The following is a 20,287-nucleotide window of genomic DNA, read 5'->3' on the forward strand; positions in this document are numbered from 1 at the left end:
GAATGATTGCTATTTATTCGTAAGTATACAGTTTGTACTACTTATATATTATTTGTATAATTTAATCTAAGCAACCTTTATTTTATTATCACTATCAGATATGAACAAATATTATTTTACATTTAAATTAATCTTTTTTAACATATGGTGTAGCGTACGTCATGAGTTTGTTTTGCTCTAAATATATTAATACGTTTCTGATATTTTTGTTATGTTCTATCGATGTTAATTCTATACAATACAATAGTTATAAACTAGAAGTGATTTTTTTAATCAAACTGAATTATTAACTAGTAAATGCATGTTACATGAGTAAATCGACATTCATCTACACCGTGTTGTCCAAAATCTTGTTAGTTCGCAACCGGAACACTTTATACTGTCCTTATTGATAAATTGCCTCGTCAATTTTCTTCTGCTCGATCTGTCCGAGTGCAGCCTCCATACATAAAACACGATAACATCCGATACCAATGTGACATTGTCACTTAAGACCAAGTGTAAAATAGACATTACAACTCGAGAGCCGACTATTGATTTGATGGATGTTAAAACGGTTTGAAATGACTAAGTTTTGTACAAACACATGTCTCTATGTACACCCAAAGAGGTTTCTCCGAACGGCTATGTTAATAGAATAGATAATTATATTCAGAATTTAAGTTGGTTAAAACAAATAAATTAGTAAATTAGATAATATTTGTTACTGAGAAAGTATAACAAAACAAACTCTGAAAAACATTAACCGAAGCTGTGAATTAATGTGCAATGGAATTCTTATTTCTTTTTTTTAATTTACATTGTCTTCTTTAAAGCGAATTGCGTCTTGGATTAAATACATATTGAGTAATGTTTAGGTACCTACTTGTATAAAAATACGTTGTCATGGTAATCAAGAAATAATAGTTTTTATAACTTATCTAATACTAGGAACCAGGCCCTGCTTCGCACGTGTTCTTTACAAAAAAATATAGAACAGCCTATTTAATTTTGAGAATGATTAAACTTATATTACTTTAACTTCCAAAAAGTAGGCCCGATGTAAATAATTAAAAACAAAAATTACATATACTGATGTTCGCTTGAAAACGAAGTAATTTATTTTGATAAGGCTTAATACCGTATTTATGTAAATAGCTTTCCAATAAACGCTTTAGGAATACCAATTTTTAAAAATTGTAAAATGGATGTAGTATGTTATCCTTAAGGTATAGACATATGTCACCGCGGACTTTTCTGTAGATCTATATAAGATTCACGTTTCCACCATATATTATTTTGTTATATCTCAAAGAATTTAGTCAGCGTTTTCGTTAAAAGCTCTCAGACGGCTCATGTTTTCCCGACATCTTAAACAAATATCGTTAATGTACACACAAGTGAATATAAAAACTTAACAAATTATATACTAAAACCTTCCTCGAGAATAACGCCATTCAGTGGTGGTAACTATTTGATAATCGGTGCAGTAGTTTTTCCGTTTATCGCGTACAGACAGACAGACAGACGCGGCGAGGGACTTTGTTTTATTATATGTATTGATATATAAACGATATTTGTGAGGTTTTTCATTCAAAATTTCATTACAATTATAAGCGCGATCCTTAATTGCTCGATGCTTTAAATAATTCATTAATAAAGATTCAAATGCACTGCCATTTTGAAATTACAAAGAATCATTAGTTACACTAAAAAAATAACATACAATTGGTTATACTTATAAACAAAAACGGAATAAAAATATGTTAGAGATGATCAAATATGCAAGGACTTACAATCAACTTGTCTTATTTACAGTCAAACTGTTTTTAAGCAATACAAATATAATATTTTGGTTTTAGTTTTTAGTAATAAATGGTAGTCAATATCCAGGAAACAGTAACGATTTATGTATATAAATATACATATATATATGTATATATATAATGAATATCAACCAGTATATTATAATTATGATAACTTTAATTATGTGACATGAAATAGTTTAACTTTAAACCCCCGACACAAGAAGGGGGGTGCCATAATTTTGACGTCATTGTCCGTGCATGTGTATCTTTCTTTGTGCGCGTAGCTCTCAAGCGGATGGACAGATTTCGATGTGGTTCTTTTCATTTGAAAATCAATTTCTTTGCGGCTTGGCAGTGCTCTTCTAGCTGTGTTTTGTTGATATCGTTCTAGCGGTGTTAGATTATCAACTCCTTTCCGAAGTTATGTATGGCATTTTTAGCGTATGATTACTAAGTTAACTGGCTCACGAGTTCCCGTACAATATATAAATATTTATAACATATAATATAATAATTGTGCAGGTTATTTTTACCTCATACAACTCAATTCAGCTTTTAAATATTTCATGAGGCGTTTTAGCTCAACCGTCGTCTGATTTATTTCATTTTTAAATTGTCATTATAACCTACGTAATTTGGCAACATTATTGATGTAAAAACGAAGTTTAAATTCTATAAAGGAACTCATAATAATAATGTATCTCTCATACATTTGTAATTAATTGTCTTTCAACAGAAAAAACTCGTTAAACATTACTTCATTACCTTTCTCCTTGTAAATAGATACATCATTAATATAAATTATAACCTGAATAAATTAAAACATACAGAGTTTTTTTAAGTAATACTTATTTTAAAGACCAATATAACAAGGTAGTGTAGTACGCACATGCATGTAGGTATGTATGAATGCTTCAACAATAACAGCAACCACCTGAGCCCTAATTAGGTAATTATATATCGTCCTACCTCAGTTCAAGTCTTGATTGCCTTCGCCTGTAAAGACGAATTGACCCAGATCTTGGTTCATCTCGTTAATCATCTGTTTCCTTCTTAAATTTCTGCTCTATATGTCTTTTGTGAATAACCCTAACGCTTACTAATGTTGAGCAACAGAAACATTCCATAGCTTTCGTTTTTATTAATCAGACTTTGTAGTAGTATCCGATTTCATTAAAGAAATTAATCAAAATTTATTATCTTGACATTTAATTGTTTGGCAGATTTTGTAGATATGTATTTCTATTTATTTACAAAACACTAAGGTTTTCAAAATCATTTTTATTTTGTCCTGATCACTTTGTCTAACATTTGCGCCGTCTGCGTATTGCAAATATGTCTATAATATTCAATAACACGAAATTTTCATTATGGATTAGATTCAGTACCAAAATTAAATTTAAATTACTTCTATCCTCATTAAAGTGCTCACTTAACAATAACAAATATATTTTACGTTTTATACAATACAACTGTTTATTACGTAATTTTACGTGTTATATACATTTATTAGGAGAGGTATATAAAAAAATTCTCCTCAAAATGGTTGCATTATACCAACAGTCTAGATGCGTCGGTGATGTTTCAGCAGTGTAGAAGATAAAATATTATTTATATAAGACCTTAGATGATAATTATCTTGCACGACCTTCTAAACACTTCTTAGATGGAAACCCTGGCTCCAACTTGGGATTACTTTTACATTACAAGAAGTAAATAACAAGATAAATGAAATAAATAAGGACTTATATCCTGTCATTGTTTAGAAGAATTCAAGTGTTTAGAAGCTTTCAACCCAAATGCAGACATTTTAAGAAGAATAATATTTAGAATATGTTTTTTATAAAAATTTCAAATTTTTTCAAGTTTATTACTTTACGAAGAGTATGCCAGAATAACGTTTTAAGATATGAATTGAATTATCACTAAATAGATTTCAAGACGTACTAAACAAGAGACAGACTATACAAAAGATTACTATAGTTTTATAGTATTAATTTTAATTATTTAAAGAGATCTTCATGACTTGCATATAGATTGTCAGAACATATTAAAAATTAAACAAGTTTTCCATCGACCGATTTCACAAAGAAGGCTCTTTGTATTTTTTAATATAAATTAATTCGTCTTCCAACTATCTACATACATTTCACAAAGCCTTAAGGTTATAGATTGATGCTACTTGATTAGATAAACTATGAAATGAAAAAAACTTATATATATTCTCTTGTAACTAATCGATTTTATATTAAAACTTATTTAACTAAAGCACCAATGTTATTGGCTGACATTCTCAAAAATACCATTTTAGTTATAAAAATATCTCTCTAATAACAGTATAGTGTATTCTATTTAATACGGTTTTTGACCTGAATAGATGAAACAGTAATTTTTAAAATGTTCTCAAACACTTTGTTTTAGACGCCTGTGTGTCATTTCGTTGCGCATTTAAAAGAACGTCACGGTTATGAAATTTGTAAAATAAATAAAAAAAATACGTAGGACCCTAAAACCTTAGCTTCATTTAAATAAATACAAGCGCAAATCTTCGACATCGTCATTCGTAATGCATTGTTGTATATTCTTAAATGACTGCAGCGCCTTCCGACAATTTTTTCTCTCACGCTGCATGAGAATGATTATTAACTGTAAATATTTAGATTGTGTCTGTCAATAAATTAAATAAGGAATATCGCGTCTCTCCCTTCCGTCGGCTTTAATAAGGAAAGTTGGGTTATGATGAGAGGAAAAATATTTTTCTTTTCAGTAAAGAATTTCTCAATAATTATATCTGAAGGCTCTGTTTCAGCGAACGCTGCTATCTCGCGAGGATAATTTGATTAAGATACTTTGTTTAGTTTTTCAGTAATGTTATCTTGTCATTTCATCTGATTTATATTAAAATAAACATATCATGTGACGTTTAGGTCTGTTCTCAGACAATACGTAATGCGATTGATTAAAAATTTTCGGTAGAAAAATAAAATTTTAAATGTTTACTCTGAAAATTGAAAAGGATTGTCCTCATTTTGATATCCGAATCTTGTTATGAAATTAATGTATTTCTTTTCCATTTTATGCTCTCCACCAGTAGTATGCTCATGTTGTATAAAATCTCTTGTAAACCTAAGTTCCTATCTTATTAAAACCTTAACTTAATTCACCAAGCAATATTTTCAATGAAATCACAAATCATGTTAATTATCTTATATGATGTTTACAAATAAATCTATTATAATATTAGAGTCACTTTTTGGAAGGATCTCAATTCATTCAATTGAAAAATTATTAAAAACCTGTATAAACTACACTTCTTTTGTGAATCAAAACGTTGTTCGTGACCGGAGCGATCGCGTTGTGCGATATAATTTTTAAACGAAAATATGAAAACAAAGCAACTAACTAAATTACATACAACACTGAGAGGCCTGCGTTTATAAAATATGACTTGTCTCAACCCTTACCATAGCCGTCTAACTAAACTATAGAAAACTGAATAAGATCTTTCGGGTTCGTTTCCTGGTTGAGCAAATACTTCTGACGAGAAAACTATATCTTTGAAGGAATTCTACTTTTACGAGCAAATATTTTGGGAAATTCCAATAAGGGAAATACTTTAGACATATTTTGTATGTTTGATTGATAAATAATCTTTGTTATGTATATATGTATATCACATTTACATTGATGTAGTTATTGAATAATTTAAAGTAATAATTATTATAAAACAATATGGATTTTTGTAAGCTAGGTCCATAAAACATTCTAAATAGGAAAATAATTAGTAAAAACTCAATTTTCGAAATTTTTGTATCCTTTTAGTATTTTAAAAAATCATCTCAATTACTGTCTTTGATATTCAGCTTTTAAAATGTCAAATACTACTTTTAGGGCAGAATTATTTTATTAATATCAATTTTATTTTCTATTTATTATTTCCCTAATCGAGTGTTCGCTGCGATATTTTAAATATGAAACGTATACATGTAGACGAAATAAATTCAACGGTTTAAGTCAACACTACTCGAATATTATAAAAAAAACCGAAACTTAACAATCCTCTTACAGATTACCGATTCAATTTTGATTTTATATTTTTTGACAGTTTGTAACAGAAAAAACGCAATAGGTCTTCACATTCTTTTTAAAATCACTTTGTTATAGTAAAAAAACGTAAATTATTAAAATAAATGTTTATTTTTTTTTTCTTATACAAACATTGAATGTATTTTTTATCATTGTTGACGCGTAAGCTATAGTTATCTATATTTTTAAATATTCCGCATAATTAATTTTCTAATAAATTAAGACCTTATTTTCAACATAATTCTGTTTGTGTAACCGTTATCTTAAATTATTTACTAATATTATCAGTACTTTTAATTAATATCTATGTTTCAAATATAAAAATGTCCTGGGGTTTTGTATATTTTGAGCCTAGTAATAGGTCTTAGATAATATTTGATGATAAAAAACTGTATTGATATGTTAATTTACGATCAATTACAGTTATTTTAACTACATATCTAAAATAATAAAGTCCTTATTGATTTTTATGTACAAGGTATAATTTTATATATCATCAGATCTTAAGATAATGAAACTAATTCTTTCGGCACCACATTCGAGTATCTTTTTTGTTTTATATTTTTTTGTTTTATATATCGTTCGTCCCTCACGTACTCTGTAAAGGCACTACGTGTCGACATATGAAATCCCTAATCAAATAGTATTTACGTGTTTTTGCGTATTATTTACAATAAGATTGTCTGTGTTTACACTAGGCCCGCCTGTTCCTATATAGCTTGCTACTGAACAATCCGTGTCGCACTCTTTCGGGAGTGTTTTAAAGCGAAACTAGCGTTAAGTTCATTTCATAGTCCTTATAGTGTTCATAGCCACTAAGTGGCGGAACATCCACATCGACACATCGACACATCGACACATCAAACCATTCGGTAAGTGATATGCAAATTAGCACGTTAAAACCTTGCGGCCCGATAATCAGACACATCCATTCACAGCGGCTTCAATGCATCTCCTTGTATTCATATTTTTCCATTCACGACATTGATACTACTCGTCATAAGTTCTTAAATATATTAATAAAACGAGGTGAAATATAAGATAACTAAGTTCGGTGTTCACCTCGCTGATATTAATTGCTATAGATTTAAAATATATCATTCAATCTTTATAAAAATCGTCAAAAATATTCGTAACTGTCATCGTAACAGTGGCATAATGACTACGTCAAATTTGAAAATAGCACAGGCTTTACACAACGCGTAATATCATCTGTCAAATTGTCATCCACAAAACAATGTTTGTTTTCTTAGCAAATTTACCGTTGATATCATCATTGATAATAGACTATGACAAACTGACGTACAATCTAATAAATAATTCTCATTAATAACTAGATACATCAATAGTCTGTGTTACACTGTACTGATAAAAAAATGCATTTTAACAGTGATTAAAGCTTTGTTATTACTTTGTGAATATTATTTATATTGAATAGGAAGTAATTTCTTTTTTGTTAAATGAAAATTTTATTTTCTATTTCACGAACATGCCATATTAAACTCCCATGTAAATGTACAAAAATAGTTCAGTCTCACTAATTTAATTATATTTTAAAACCAAAATACGGATGAAATTTACAAAAAAAAACTTTAAGTTTACACTCCATAGGTATTTTCCAGTATAAAATATTATAAATCTCATTTTTCTGTGGTTAACGATATAACATCGTTTTAGTTTACCCTAAATAGTTATTGACTTTTTTTATTCATTTCCATTAGCTGTAAATTTTGAGCAAATAAAAAAAAACTTTCGATTCTATATTATTGAGAGACGCCATAAAATTATTACGGTCATATCAAAGATGTTATAGCTTCTGCAAAAATAAATCATAAATTCAAACATTATACTAATAAAGTCTTAGCAATTTAAACTCATTAGGAATTAATTTTGAGTATTTAACTTTTAAGAGCAAAAATTTATCTTACTTTAACCAATTACTATGTATATATTCGGAAGACATTTAGTTAAGAATATTTACAGAGAAAAATCAGTACAAGTTAAAGATTATATGAGTTTAGGTGTTGCTAGTTTTAAAAAATGTTTTGTATAAGTTAGGGTGAATAGCCTAAATCCAAACCGACTTCCAACGGATGGAATGTCAGTAAAGCATTATCCAGTCGAAATAAAAAAAAAAGAATCAACTGAAAATTTCAAGATGTTACGCCTTCATAAAAATTGAAGAAAAAAAAATTATTTGACATTTTTATATAGAAATACCTGTAAATGATGGATCTAATATCAATGAAGCGTACTCGACCAATTTCAACAAAAAAAAGATACTAAGTATATCCTTTTGTTTATAGTTTGTTAAATTTTATTTTCATAATTATATTGATAATTTCATGTTCATATAAAGTCTTACTAAGCTATATTTTTCTTTATTATAATATTTTCATTACTCGCTTTATCTAAAAGAAGGCTTTGAATAATAAGGCTTCCAGAGCATATATCGAGAATAGTATGTGTACTTACATGGTACCCTGAAGAACACCGAATGCCACGAATAGTGATCAACATATAAAATTATTTTTCCTATACATCTCGGCTCCCGATTTGTAAATTTTATAAGTATATAGTGCTACGTATATCATGTTTCACACTTACATTATGTTATTATACCTAAAAATTTTCATGTTGAATAACCCAAATCTGTTAGATCACTTAGAATTCTTAATTTCGTTGCAAGTTACAATCCCACACTACAAGTCTGTTAATACGTGTACAATTTCGATATTTTTGTGAAGATATTTTGTTTAGATTAATAATATTATGGGTCGGATCTAATTTAAGTTTCCTAAATTTATCAGATAACACATCAAACTAAACGAATATCGATGGAGTTTATTGTCCCGAAGAAGTATCTTTGGTATATTGATTAGTTTTTCGTTTGAACTACATATTTTCATTTAATCTGTGTTATTTTTAAACCAGTAATCGGCAATATTTTCAATATTTATTTGTTAATACGATTCAATTCAATTCATAAACTACTAAGTTTACGATAGCAAAATTATCAATACGCTTAAACTATTCCTTTCTCCTTTGTTCATACAACAAAAAATTAAGGCTTATAAATGGAATTTTTTGTTAGTATTATATAGATTAGGTTGTAACACGTAATTTTCTATAATGTTTCCTACACTAGTATTGCCTTGATAGAATCAAGAGTATACAACATTTAAGCCAATTCACCTACATTATAGGTACGTACGTTAACACTCAATATATATATAGGTAAATGTATATATGTATATATAAAGTCGGCTTAAAATGGACAAGATGATTAAATTGAAAATTTTATAAAAACTTATGTGTAAACAACAAAATTATTATGTATGTTTTTAATTTATCACAAAAATTAAAATGGTTATGTATTTTTGAACGGCCAGAAGTGTCTGTACTATTTGGAAGTATTAATTGATTACTAATATAATTTTACGTAATCACTTGATGTAGTCTACTTGACAGTTTCCATTAACGAAACGTGATATATCACATTTTTCTTAGAATGGTTTTAAACACGTTTATTATAAAATACATATGTATCATTATTCCATAACGAAAAAATAACGTTATCCTAGCGATTAGTTGTTTATGATTCATTAAGACGTCTTTATTATGTACGTTTATTATATTTATATTAATTATTATTTCTTTATACGTTAATATAAATACATGCGAGTAGCGATGTAACCTCGTTACGACACCCGTCTCACGACATCATTTCAAATGCGACTTTGAAATCAGTAACATAATAGAAAGACCTTAACGCGTTCAAACAAATTGTTATATTTAATTCAGTATAATGAAAATAAACAAATAATTGTGGTATGTCATACAACTGCTATTGCTACAGTTGAATCTAGTCGAGTCTATTTTCTATTATTGATTGAAACATCTTTAAAACTTCGTAAAACTTTATAGTGATGCGTGTCATTTACGATTTTTTGAACTTTAGCGGTTCTCGGAGGTCGGACGTTGTGTTAAAGACTATATAAACAAAAACCGGTTTATTTTTAAAAAATGCCTTGAATTAAATAAATACCAACAATTACGTTTAACGCGCATGTGGTAAAATTACACGTACGTATCATATGATAAAAATATATCTAGCAATATAATAAACTTTTTTGGTGTCACTATGTAAAAATTAAAATTATCTATTAATAAGAGATATATTATATATACAATATTTTTGACAAATATAAATAAAAAATCTGAACTCGTATTAGTGCCAATAATACAATCTAAAACATTGGCCAACTTGCAAATAATAATTAGTAAAACGAGGTCGTCCAACACTGCAGACAAATAACTTTCATTTCCAAATATTATTTACTTGTGATCAGAGAAAGTAGTTGGGATGGATTCTATATTTTTTAGACCTCTGTCATATGACCGGAGTCTACAAGCTTCACCTTGACGAACCGGACTGTTGGAGGTTGTATACATACCTATATAGGAAATGTATATTTTGTAGCAATTTATTTCGATTTCCACATTGTTGCTATTTTTTAAAACCGCCAAGCAAACGCCGGTGATCTAAATTGTAATAACCCGAAAATTTTTACTCAATAGATATTTAAATTAATTACATTATTTTATAAGAAAGAATTTAAAATGATTATCACAATACGTGTTAGACAAGTCGATAGAAAGGAGCATTAACGAATATTTCGTTCACATTTTATAAGAGTGATTGCTTGCAATTAATGCTATCTTCTATTATTTTGTTTACGTTTCTAGACGAAAACACACAATTAAACGTACACAAATCATTAAAGCGTGACACTAACTCTCATGCGGTATTTAATGAAATTAGATCTCATAGATTTGCTTTACGTTCCTTATTTACTTTGTATTAAAAGTTGCTTACAAAACAAAATATAGGTGATTAAGATTATTATTATTTTTTTTGGTATAGAAACTTTAATTGAAATATAAACATCCATCTGTTCCAATGATCAAGACCTTGGACTTGGTTTAGGTGACCGAGTAAGCTATTGGTGTATGAAAGACGAAGGGCAAGCTATGGCTCGTTCATTATCTTGATAATGTACCTTGGTTTTGGTTAATTTCCAAATCAATCCAACACAAATTGTTTCATTATTTATGATATTGAGAGAACAAAATCGTAAAAAAGACACACGCACATATATATGTATTTTAAATTAACTGATATGAATGTACCTAGCTTCCGGTAACCGCGGAAGCAAAAAGCCTTAGGCAATAACGATAGTGGGGCGGGCGGTTCTTGAGGAGTACGGTTCGCAAAGCGCTTACTCCGACCAGAAATCCGCTCACGCGTCTCTAGATAACACGTCTTTTATACGTTTCGTTATTTACTTACGATCATTTTGTTTTTAGTTTTCATGCGGAGTTTCCGTACAAGTGACGTGAAATGATTATTTTCAGTGGTTTTTGAGACGAGTGTTATTAATTTTATGTGTCTATCGACTTCTATGGAAAGGAAGTGTCAGAACGTGCTGATAAAACGTTTTTTTTACTCAGTGCCTGTTATATTTTGGTAAGGATTTTTCACTTTCAATGTGCTAGACATGTTCTTCAAAGAGTTTACGAGCTACCTCTGTCTAGTGAACATTAATTTAAAATATCAAATAATGACGTTTATTTAAATAATAAAAATTGATTTTTTATACTGATGATAATGTTAAAAGAAATGTACAAAATAAATTGCAGGAACTCTGAAACTAAACAAAAAAAAAATGGTTTATTAAATGTATAGACAATAAATCACTTTTTTACTAATTTTTATCAGACTAACACTATTGTTTATAAATGAAAAGGACATTTTGTAGATATTTATAATAGTGTAATAAGTCTATGAATAGAAATTAAATATTTTGTCATTTTATTTTAATGCTATCCATAAAAGTTATCACGAATGGACTGTATGACATTTTTATACGTAAATTTTTTATTATACGATTGAATCAAAAAATTATTATAATGTAACAACACATTACTAACCTTAAGTAACTTAACGTCACAGCTAAAACATAGATAAAAATAATCAAAAACGTCACAGATTATTAAATAATATTTGATGAAATTATATAAATAATTAAAAAAGCTGTTTAAAATAAAATCTTTACAAAAGTGAACTTAGCTAATAAAACACAACTCACAGATGAAATAATTACGTTACACTTATTAAAACAGAATTATATATAAAGATCATTTCATAGAATTAAATATATTTATATGATTTTATCAAATTTATATTTACTTATCTACATATATATGAATATTCATATTTATTTTATATTGCATAAAATAATAGTCTTGTTGAAAGAAGTAATAATTTTATTAAAAATATAAAACGGTTCACGACTTGATCTCATTGTTAAATTGTAATTTACCCATTTCAGGGTTCTGTACATCTGTTATCAAATATAGAACCCATTTAATTCTATAATTTTGTTTTTCGTGTAACTAATCTATCCGTTTGTACGTAAATATCCCATTTTTTTCAAATTATAACACTCAGATTAACTAACCTTCAAAATGCATTCAAAGTTGTTAATCATAATCATTAGAGTTTTTTTTTAACACATTAAAAATACACAGGGGAATTCCCGTTGATGAGAAACAGAAAAAGTTTTAAAAAACTACAAAAAAAAGTTTCTTTGTAACAACACGGAATAGTTTAATGGTACTTATAAAATCGTATGCAGATGTAGAACTAAATACTTACGAAACTACTGATAAATAGAGAAAAAAGTAATCTAATATTTTTTTTTTTGTATTATTAGTTAATGATTCAATATAGTGGAACACTTCATCTATTTTGCTTTTTTGTTAAGTGTTAATTACGAATAGTATTTTTAACCATTTCTAAATATCGGAAATTAAGTTAAAATCAATAAAAAATAGAGTGAATATAAAAATTTACATAACTTTATACAAATATGTTTTGATATAAGTTGTATGTAAAGAAAATTTATAATCTCAGTCGGGACTATGATAGGAATAAAACGCTTGATATGTTTCAGTGTCAAAGTAACTATCAAATTAATAAAATCCAATAGGTTTATATAGCAATTGTAAAATAAACAAAGGAAAATATTAATATTTTAGTTCCAGGACAATTCAGTATCCATACCCTTAGTTTGTATCGTCGCTACAAACGCAGCGCTGATAGTTTTTCATTATACCCCCACACAAAACCACACCAACACACACCGCCTTCGCCGCCGAAGACGAGCTCCCGCTTCTTAAACGAGGCGTCATTCAATCCCATCTTCCGATGCCATCCTCCATTTCAACGACGCCCTAAGCCGAGGTCCGGCCTCTTAGAGGCACCCTTGGGACCGGCGTCGGGACCTTCGGGCCCGAATTAAAATGGCTTGGTCCCATCGGGCCACCCACCCCTCCCGGTGACGATGACAAAACCATTATGGCTAACAGCTACCGTCAAGTCGAGACTAAAAAAAAAAGTTTTTCATTCATAAATCTTCGCAATTATTGAATGGCAAACGGGAAACGCTTCGTTATTAGTAATCGTGAAAACGCAAACTTATGTTAAACATACTGTAATGTCTATAAGTTTAATCAACTGTTATAATATGAGAGACGTCAAATTTCGCAATCAACAGACAACGAGCCTCTCCTAAAAGTCATTAAGCGAGTACAAACATTTTGTAACAGTTGACGTGTTAACAAACGTCAAATATTTTAGTTAACACTTTAGAGTCATAACATTCCTGAATTATATAAGTATCCTTAATACTAGTGACGTTGTAGAAAGTTGTCACATGAGTTTTCTTATTATTTTATTTACATATAAATAATATTGTCTGTGAGCCTGTGATTCTGTGAGTAACAAGTGAAAAAACAAATAATTTTAACTGATCTCTTTAGTAAAATTATTCTATAATAATTTTGAGTTGAACTTTTTCTTAATTTATAAATGGATTTTACCTTATAAAGTTCAATAAAAATAGTTTATCGGATTAATGTGATACTTTATTTATAAAATTATAAATTGTTGTCGTCGTCGAGTTACGAGATGTCGTCTGCCCGTGACCACGGTTGCTGCAAAGTAACCAAAATGTCGGAAGTATATAGTTTTTAAAAATAATAAAATACACGTGATAATCCAAAAAAAAAAATAGTTTCATTTAATGAATACTCGCGAAATTCTTTAATGAGATTGGCAAAACTTTTAATGAGAAAATAATATAAGTAAAATGATTAAAAATTAATTTTATATAAAGTCAGGTACAGTTTAGAAACCGCGGACTTGATGATTTTACATAAGTTCATTTAATTTTTTAAAAAATAGGCTCTCTTTGAATTATTTTAGAAGTCGAAGATTATTAAGAATACAACATAAATGTTTTACCGAAATAGTAACATGGAGCGCGATAATCACTTAAGACGCAGGTAATTTTATCAAATAATAAAAGCTTTGTTTCATTAGTTCCTATTTTATAGTACATATTTATTATATTACCTACTTAAATTTCTTATTATTAACCGAGGTATTTGTAAACAAAATAACAAAGATCAGTTACTTATCAATTCTTCGAAATATTTTGTAATTTAACTAAGATAATTTTTCTGTATATAAAAACTTCATTTCCTTGATTTATTACATTTTAATAGCTTTATTTCTTTAATAATAACGTTTCAATTTTAATGCCAATCATTTTTACGGAAAAGACGCCATTTTGTTGTTAACTAATGGTGGATATTCAAAGATACAGAAGTAGGTATAGTATTGCAATTACTTTTAAGTATTAAGTATTATGAATAAAAATGGGGTTTGATTTATAACCACAGATTAGTTACAATGGAAATAGTAACAATAGAAATTGCAGGTACGTTATAATATATTCTCAAGATAAAATAAATTTTCTCTTTAATTACATAATTAACAAATACGCTATAATTATTACGTCCCAAAAAATTGCTTCCAAGAAAAGGTCTTCTTTAATTATTGATTATAATGTTTATCAATACAAACCTTCACTAGCCTCGAACAATATTTTAGATCTTAGTAACCGACGCTCAGTGTCTACAATAGTAAAACAATAAAGTAGCAGCGACATTAACAAGATTGCAGTTAATAAGAATAATTTGCTTTAATTCTGTTCCAATTCAAATAAATAAGCAGGCCGTGAGTCTTTGTAACAATGCCGAGAAGTATGACGGACTATAGCACAATATTGCATCAAACAACCGGCTTTTAATTACATATAAATAAATATATATATGAAAACTCACTCGTCTGGTTATCCTACTGCGGAAGGATTCGTTTTTGGATCATATCATATATGTATATAATATATATATATATATAGTTCATATTATTTAAATATAATTAAAGAAATAAAATTCATTCTTTTGTGTGAGTTGAACAAACATTTACATCATGTAATTACATTTAAATAAAACTAATATTTTCGGCTTTATAAAACGTTTCTTTGATGATGATTACATACTCCCGACGTTTCGGTTACTTTGCACCAACCGTGTTCACGGACGGACGAGTTGAATCCGAAAATATTAGTTTTATTTAAATGAATACTCGCTAAAGTCTTAGATCTTATAAAGTATGTACACATATGTTCTATATTTTAATCATTTCATTACAATTTTGTGGAAATTCGTTTACATGAAATATTATTCTCTTTGCTATTCGGCTAGAAACTTCCGTTATCCAAACTATCGTCCTTCTTACGAGTGCAGCCGTCGTTGATGGGTGTTCCATCAAGACATATACTCTAGATTGTTGCAATAGATTGTGGTCCAGTTACAAACAGAATTGTCTCACGCTACTCACAAATATATCCTGTGTGTGTTGCTTGTTACTCATGCGGAAGAACGTAGTAAAAATGCACTTAACATTAAATAGATTTTATATAGTGGCAACACCATCGTGTGTTATTAAAGATAAATCGTTCAGTATATAACACTTAAAGCAATTATTAATGTTTGATCATATGTTTATTATTTGCATAAATCATACTGATTTACCGTTTAGTTATTGTATTTATTTAAATGGAATGGGGTAAAATTTGTATTAACTGTGTAATTACGTACTTTCTCTTAAGCTTTTCTCGTTCATTCGTATTTCCTTAATGTAATAGTGGACATATATTATAAAGCAAGATAAGTTTACTAATAAAAATTTTAAATTCTATCGTATATTAAAAACAGGCTGTGGCCCGTTTTATTCATTACTTTGCTGCAACTGTGCATATCTTTCCTGTGTATTGTTCGCAAATCACAGATAATAAATAATTATAAATCTGAGCTAACTATGAGTCAAACCATCTAGTTTTATTCATACACATATAAAGTAATTTAAATTTAAAAACCTGTTTGTGATATGTAGAGCGTTTTCAATAAACTGTTTACAATTTTCCTATTTATTTTTATGACTGCGTTAAAGATTACTGGGTAGTTATATTTTATAAATTTAAAACTCATGAGATATAAAATAAAATTTGTTTTACATAAAAAATATGCTTCATAAAAATCAAGAGATAAATTTAACAAAGATCGGAAACATTTAACGATTATTGAATGTTTATAATCGAAAAACATCGATGTACCGGTGTTTATCTAAAGTAATAGCTCGCACTAACCACACTGAAATCTCCTGAGCTACATAACAAAGCAGCACGTCTTATAAACAAGCCTTCAGTCATGTGACGTTAAAATATTCGGTTTAATCACAAAGGCACGACGTCATTAAAAACATCTTTAGAACATATTACAATAGTTGTTGTTTCAGGAAAGAAGCTCCCCGTTGGAAGCGACACCAGAAGTGAGTAGTGAGGTTCTGTCTGCGTAAACGCCGGCATAAACAGCTGCCCGCCCGCATAGGATGAGAGAAACTGACCCCGGTGTCAAGAAAACTCACAGTGAGGATTTTATTAACACATTTTTTTTAACTAATTTTTACAACGTGAAAGTCGTTAAGACTGGCAATTTTAGACTTTAAAAAAATAAACATGTTTTAATTGTTACTCGTAACCCTTAATTCACTAAACTAAACGTTCGAAAATTGTTGGTTAGAATCTTTTAGCTCGTCTCCATTGTATCATGCTAATTGTAAGGTTTTTCTATTTCTTTCGATTTATTAATGCATATAACAATCTAAAGAATGAAATGTGCTATATTATTTAATGTTCAGTTTATTAAATATAATTACAAGACAAACTCTCAACGAATATATAACACTAGACAGTTTAATTAAAATATTAGGTAATAATTGCTTTCTAAAAAGTTAGAATTAAAATATAAGAAAAAAACAGCTTTATAATTTTTTTAGACACAATAATTCTTTTCGTCCAAATAAATTTCAATATTTGTTTTCAGACTGTGATGTAACAAGTGACCACCAACTAAACGGACTAGGTTCCAAAACTGTTGACCTCGGTAAGAATACTTTTGATTATGAATAAAAAAAAAATAGTATATATATTACCGTTATATCTTTTCAGTGACTAAAACTGTTTTGACAGATGAAATTATATATAAACTGTCACAAAGGTTTTATGTCAACTAATCTGTGTGGCCAGTATTTAATTAGACATTTTATAAATATTTCAGGATATGAATTTAAATATATGGTAAAATGAATTCTATTATATACCATTGTTATAGTACAATAACTGCTTATAAAAGTACAATGCAGTTTTAAATTTGATATATAGAGTATCCTACACTTTCAACGATATCCGATATAACAGTACAATATAGGAAATGACAGTTTTTTTACCAGTTATAGTATCTGTGAGGTTTAGAATACATTTTTAATTTTTATCTGTATAAGACTATAAGTGTAGCTAGAAATACTTAAAAAACTATATGTATTATATTTTAATATAATTTAATTGTTTAAATATATTATAATATTATAATTATTAAACAGTAATAAAACTACAGAATAACCACGAGTCATAAAGAGATTTGAATATAATTTGAATATTGAAATAACGAAACAGGTTTATATTGTTTGATAAGTAAACAAATATAAATGTGTATATAAATTTATATGCACGTGTAAGCTCAGGGTTGCTTGTTCTTAAAATTTATGAATATTAAAAAATATATATAAACATATATATTAAATATTATTATTTTTTTTTTTTTCAAAATTGAACTTGATATAAAAAGGTCATTAACCTATTATAATAACTACGTCCTTCACTTATAAAAGGTCTTACATGATGTCAACAAAACAAAAGTAATACATTAAAAGCGCAGTGGATATTAAAATTTGCATGTTTTGAAGATCGGTTCAGCTTCTCAAACAATAATATGCTATTATGTCTTTGTTATATGACGTTAGTATAAATAATGAAAATGTTGTAATTAGTATTTACATTTAAAACGTCGAAAGCAATTGTTGACGACTTTGTATGATATGAAAACAAACCGTCATGGACGCGGAGTAGGGACAAATATAACATAATGAAATATGAATATTAAAATTTTGAACGTAATTTTTTTAATACCGTTAACTTCTCACCTAAATAAACTTTAATAAAAGAATGTTTAATGAATAAAACGAATGTTGTTGTTATAAAATATCCTTTTTAGACTTTTTAAGAAGCTAGTTTAAATTTATTGTATATATTTACTTTTACAATATCTCTAATATGTATTTTTTTTATACAGGCGTCGTGCCTTCGCTCAAGTCACCAGCAAAACTCGACCCGGAAAAGGGATCGAATTCAGAAAAGGCTGACTTTGAACGGGCCATCGAACTAACGGGTAAAAATAATAATTATATAGATAAAAAAGAATCAAAGTAAAGGAAACATTACTGTGATTATTCGTTCTACATATACGCTTATTGGATTTGATGAAAATCTTGGGCATATTTTTTATAACGTAACACAATATCAAACCAAATTCACATATCAGGATCAAAACAATACGGAGAATAGATTAGTGTGTTGTTTGTGTTCGATTTAGAAGAAAACGGTGTTCCAAGTTCCAACAGCTCAGTTAGGAATCCTAAGTATAAGTTGTTGCAGCTTTACCGCTAATTACGACGTATTTATGACAAACATTAAGTTGTCTGATATTAAAGCGTTGACAGCGCTGAATATAATTTAGAAATTTACGATTGAAGTTGCTTAAGGTGTTTATAATGACGAAATTCTCTTCCTATGGTTACATGCGCATTGTAACAAGATCTTCGTTAGTCAGTGTAGTAATTCGAACGCAACATTTAATGGTCGATTTATGAATGGAGTGCCCACTATGCATTCCTGAGTGGCGTGAGGGATACGACGTAAACATCACAGTTTCTAGGAAGCTGCTCGCATGTCATACAGCGTCTGTTTACCTTTATACAGGATGCGCGACCGTTTATAGTTTGGGAGAATCGGTAGCAAGCGTCCAAAATAAAATTTGGCTTTGTTAATCATGTGGAATAAACACAATAAGCTAAGTTTTCAGTTTATAAGAGACCGTCCTTGTTATAATTGAATAAGGCAAAAAAAAAATAATGTTTTTTTCATCTTAAAAGTGTTTTTTATATCCTCTGACGAATTTACTTGCTTTGTTTTGTGGAATCACTCTTCCTATTTATTTTTTTAATTGCTTTAAGATTAAAACCGTTACAAGAAAGTGTTTTAAAAATAAGCCAAACAGTTAAGTCCGTTCCCTTCTAAATCAAAAGTATTTTATTAAGTGTTTTATTTATTTAGTTCGATTTCTTATATATAATAATAAAAAACAATCTATCAGTGTACGGCTGGGTGCAAGAGACCGCTCTTTTGGCTACAAGGTCGTCATGTGGAGTACTAAAAGTAGTAAAATAATGTTTTTTTCTTTTTATGACTTAAATAAAGTAACTACTATATTTCATTTAAATAAGGTTAAAAAAATTAAGGGATTTGATTTAAAACACGTCGCTGAAATACTTTTTAAAATTAAATATATGTTCATATTTAGAAAAACCTAATTTTGGGTTAAACATTCATAATTCAAGACAAATGTGACGCTCTAATTGTCAACGGACACTTAAAAAAAACGGTCAATCGTTCTTGGTTTTTTTTTCATCAGTTTTGTTAAGTAATTATAATGTTAATAAAGTATATGTGTATATAATGTTTGTCCAGGCTATGGCCGCTTCCACTACATGCTGCTCGCCGTTTGCGGCCTCGTCAGCACATCCGAGGAGATGGATGTCATCTCTATGTCTTTCATCCTACCTTCAGCGCAGTGCGACCTAGAGCTCACCACACAAACTAAAGTAACTACCTTTTTATACATACAACTCGCTCACATAAATACGATAACTACTTAAATCAATTTTATACTATCTAAATAGTTAACGTTGTATAAAATTTTGAAGACATTACTTTTTTTTATTATTAATTATTTACTAACACATATTTTACTAGCAAAACATTATT

At 28.6% G+C, this 20,287-nt stretch overlaps 1 protein-coding gene across 3 annotated transcripts in view; it reads left to right on the plus strand.

Annotated features, from left to right (window-relative positions):
• The window catches only part of LOC116767971 (synaptic vesicle glycoprotein 2C-like), a 24,785-nt gene continuing 4,498 nt past the window's right edge, over nt 1–20,287 (plus strand). Inside the window, exons 1-5 of one of the 3 annotated variants that reach the window (XM_032658574.2) lie at nt 1–19; nt 16,645–16,774; nt 17,232–17,291; nt 18,537–18,632; nt 19,991–20,124. In XM_032658574.2, the coding sequence (XP_032514465.1) occupies nt 16,738–16,774; nt 17,232–17,291; nt 18,537–18,632; nt 19,991–20,124 (327 nt within the window). In that variant the 5' untranslated portion in view covers nt 1–19; nt 16,645–16,737. Of the gene's footprint in view, nt 20–6,603; nt 6,746–11,205; nt 11,404–16,644; nt 16,775–17,231; nt 17,292–18,536; nt 18,633–19,990; nt 20,125–20,287 lie in introns of those variants that run through there. The other 2 variants (XM_032658572.2, XM_061523642.1) reach the window with 2 other exon arrangements.

Source organism: Danaus plexippus, chromosome 19 (assembly GCF_018135715.1).
Source record: "Danaus plexippus chromosome 19, MEX_DaPlex, whole genome shotgun sequence".
In the NCBI taxonomy this organism is placed as follows: Eukaryota; Metazoa; Arthropoda; class Insecta; order Lepidoptera; family Nymphalidae; genus Danaus; species Danaus plexippus.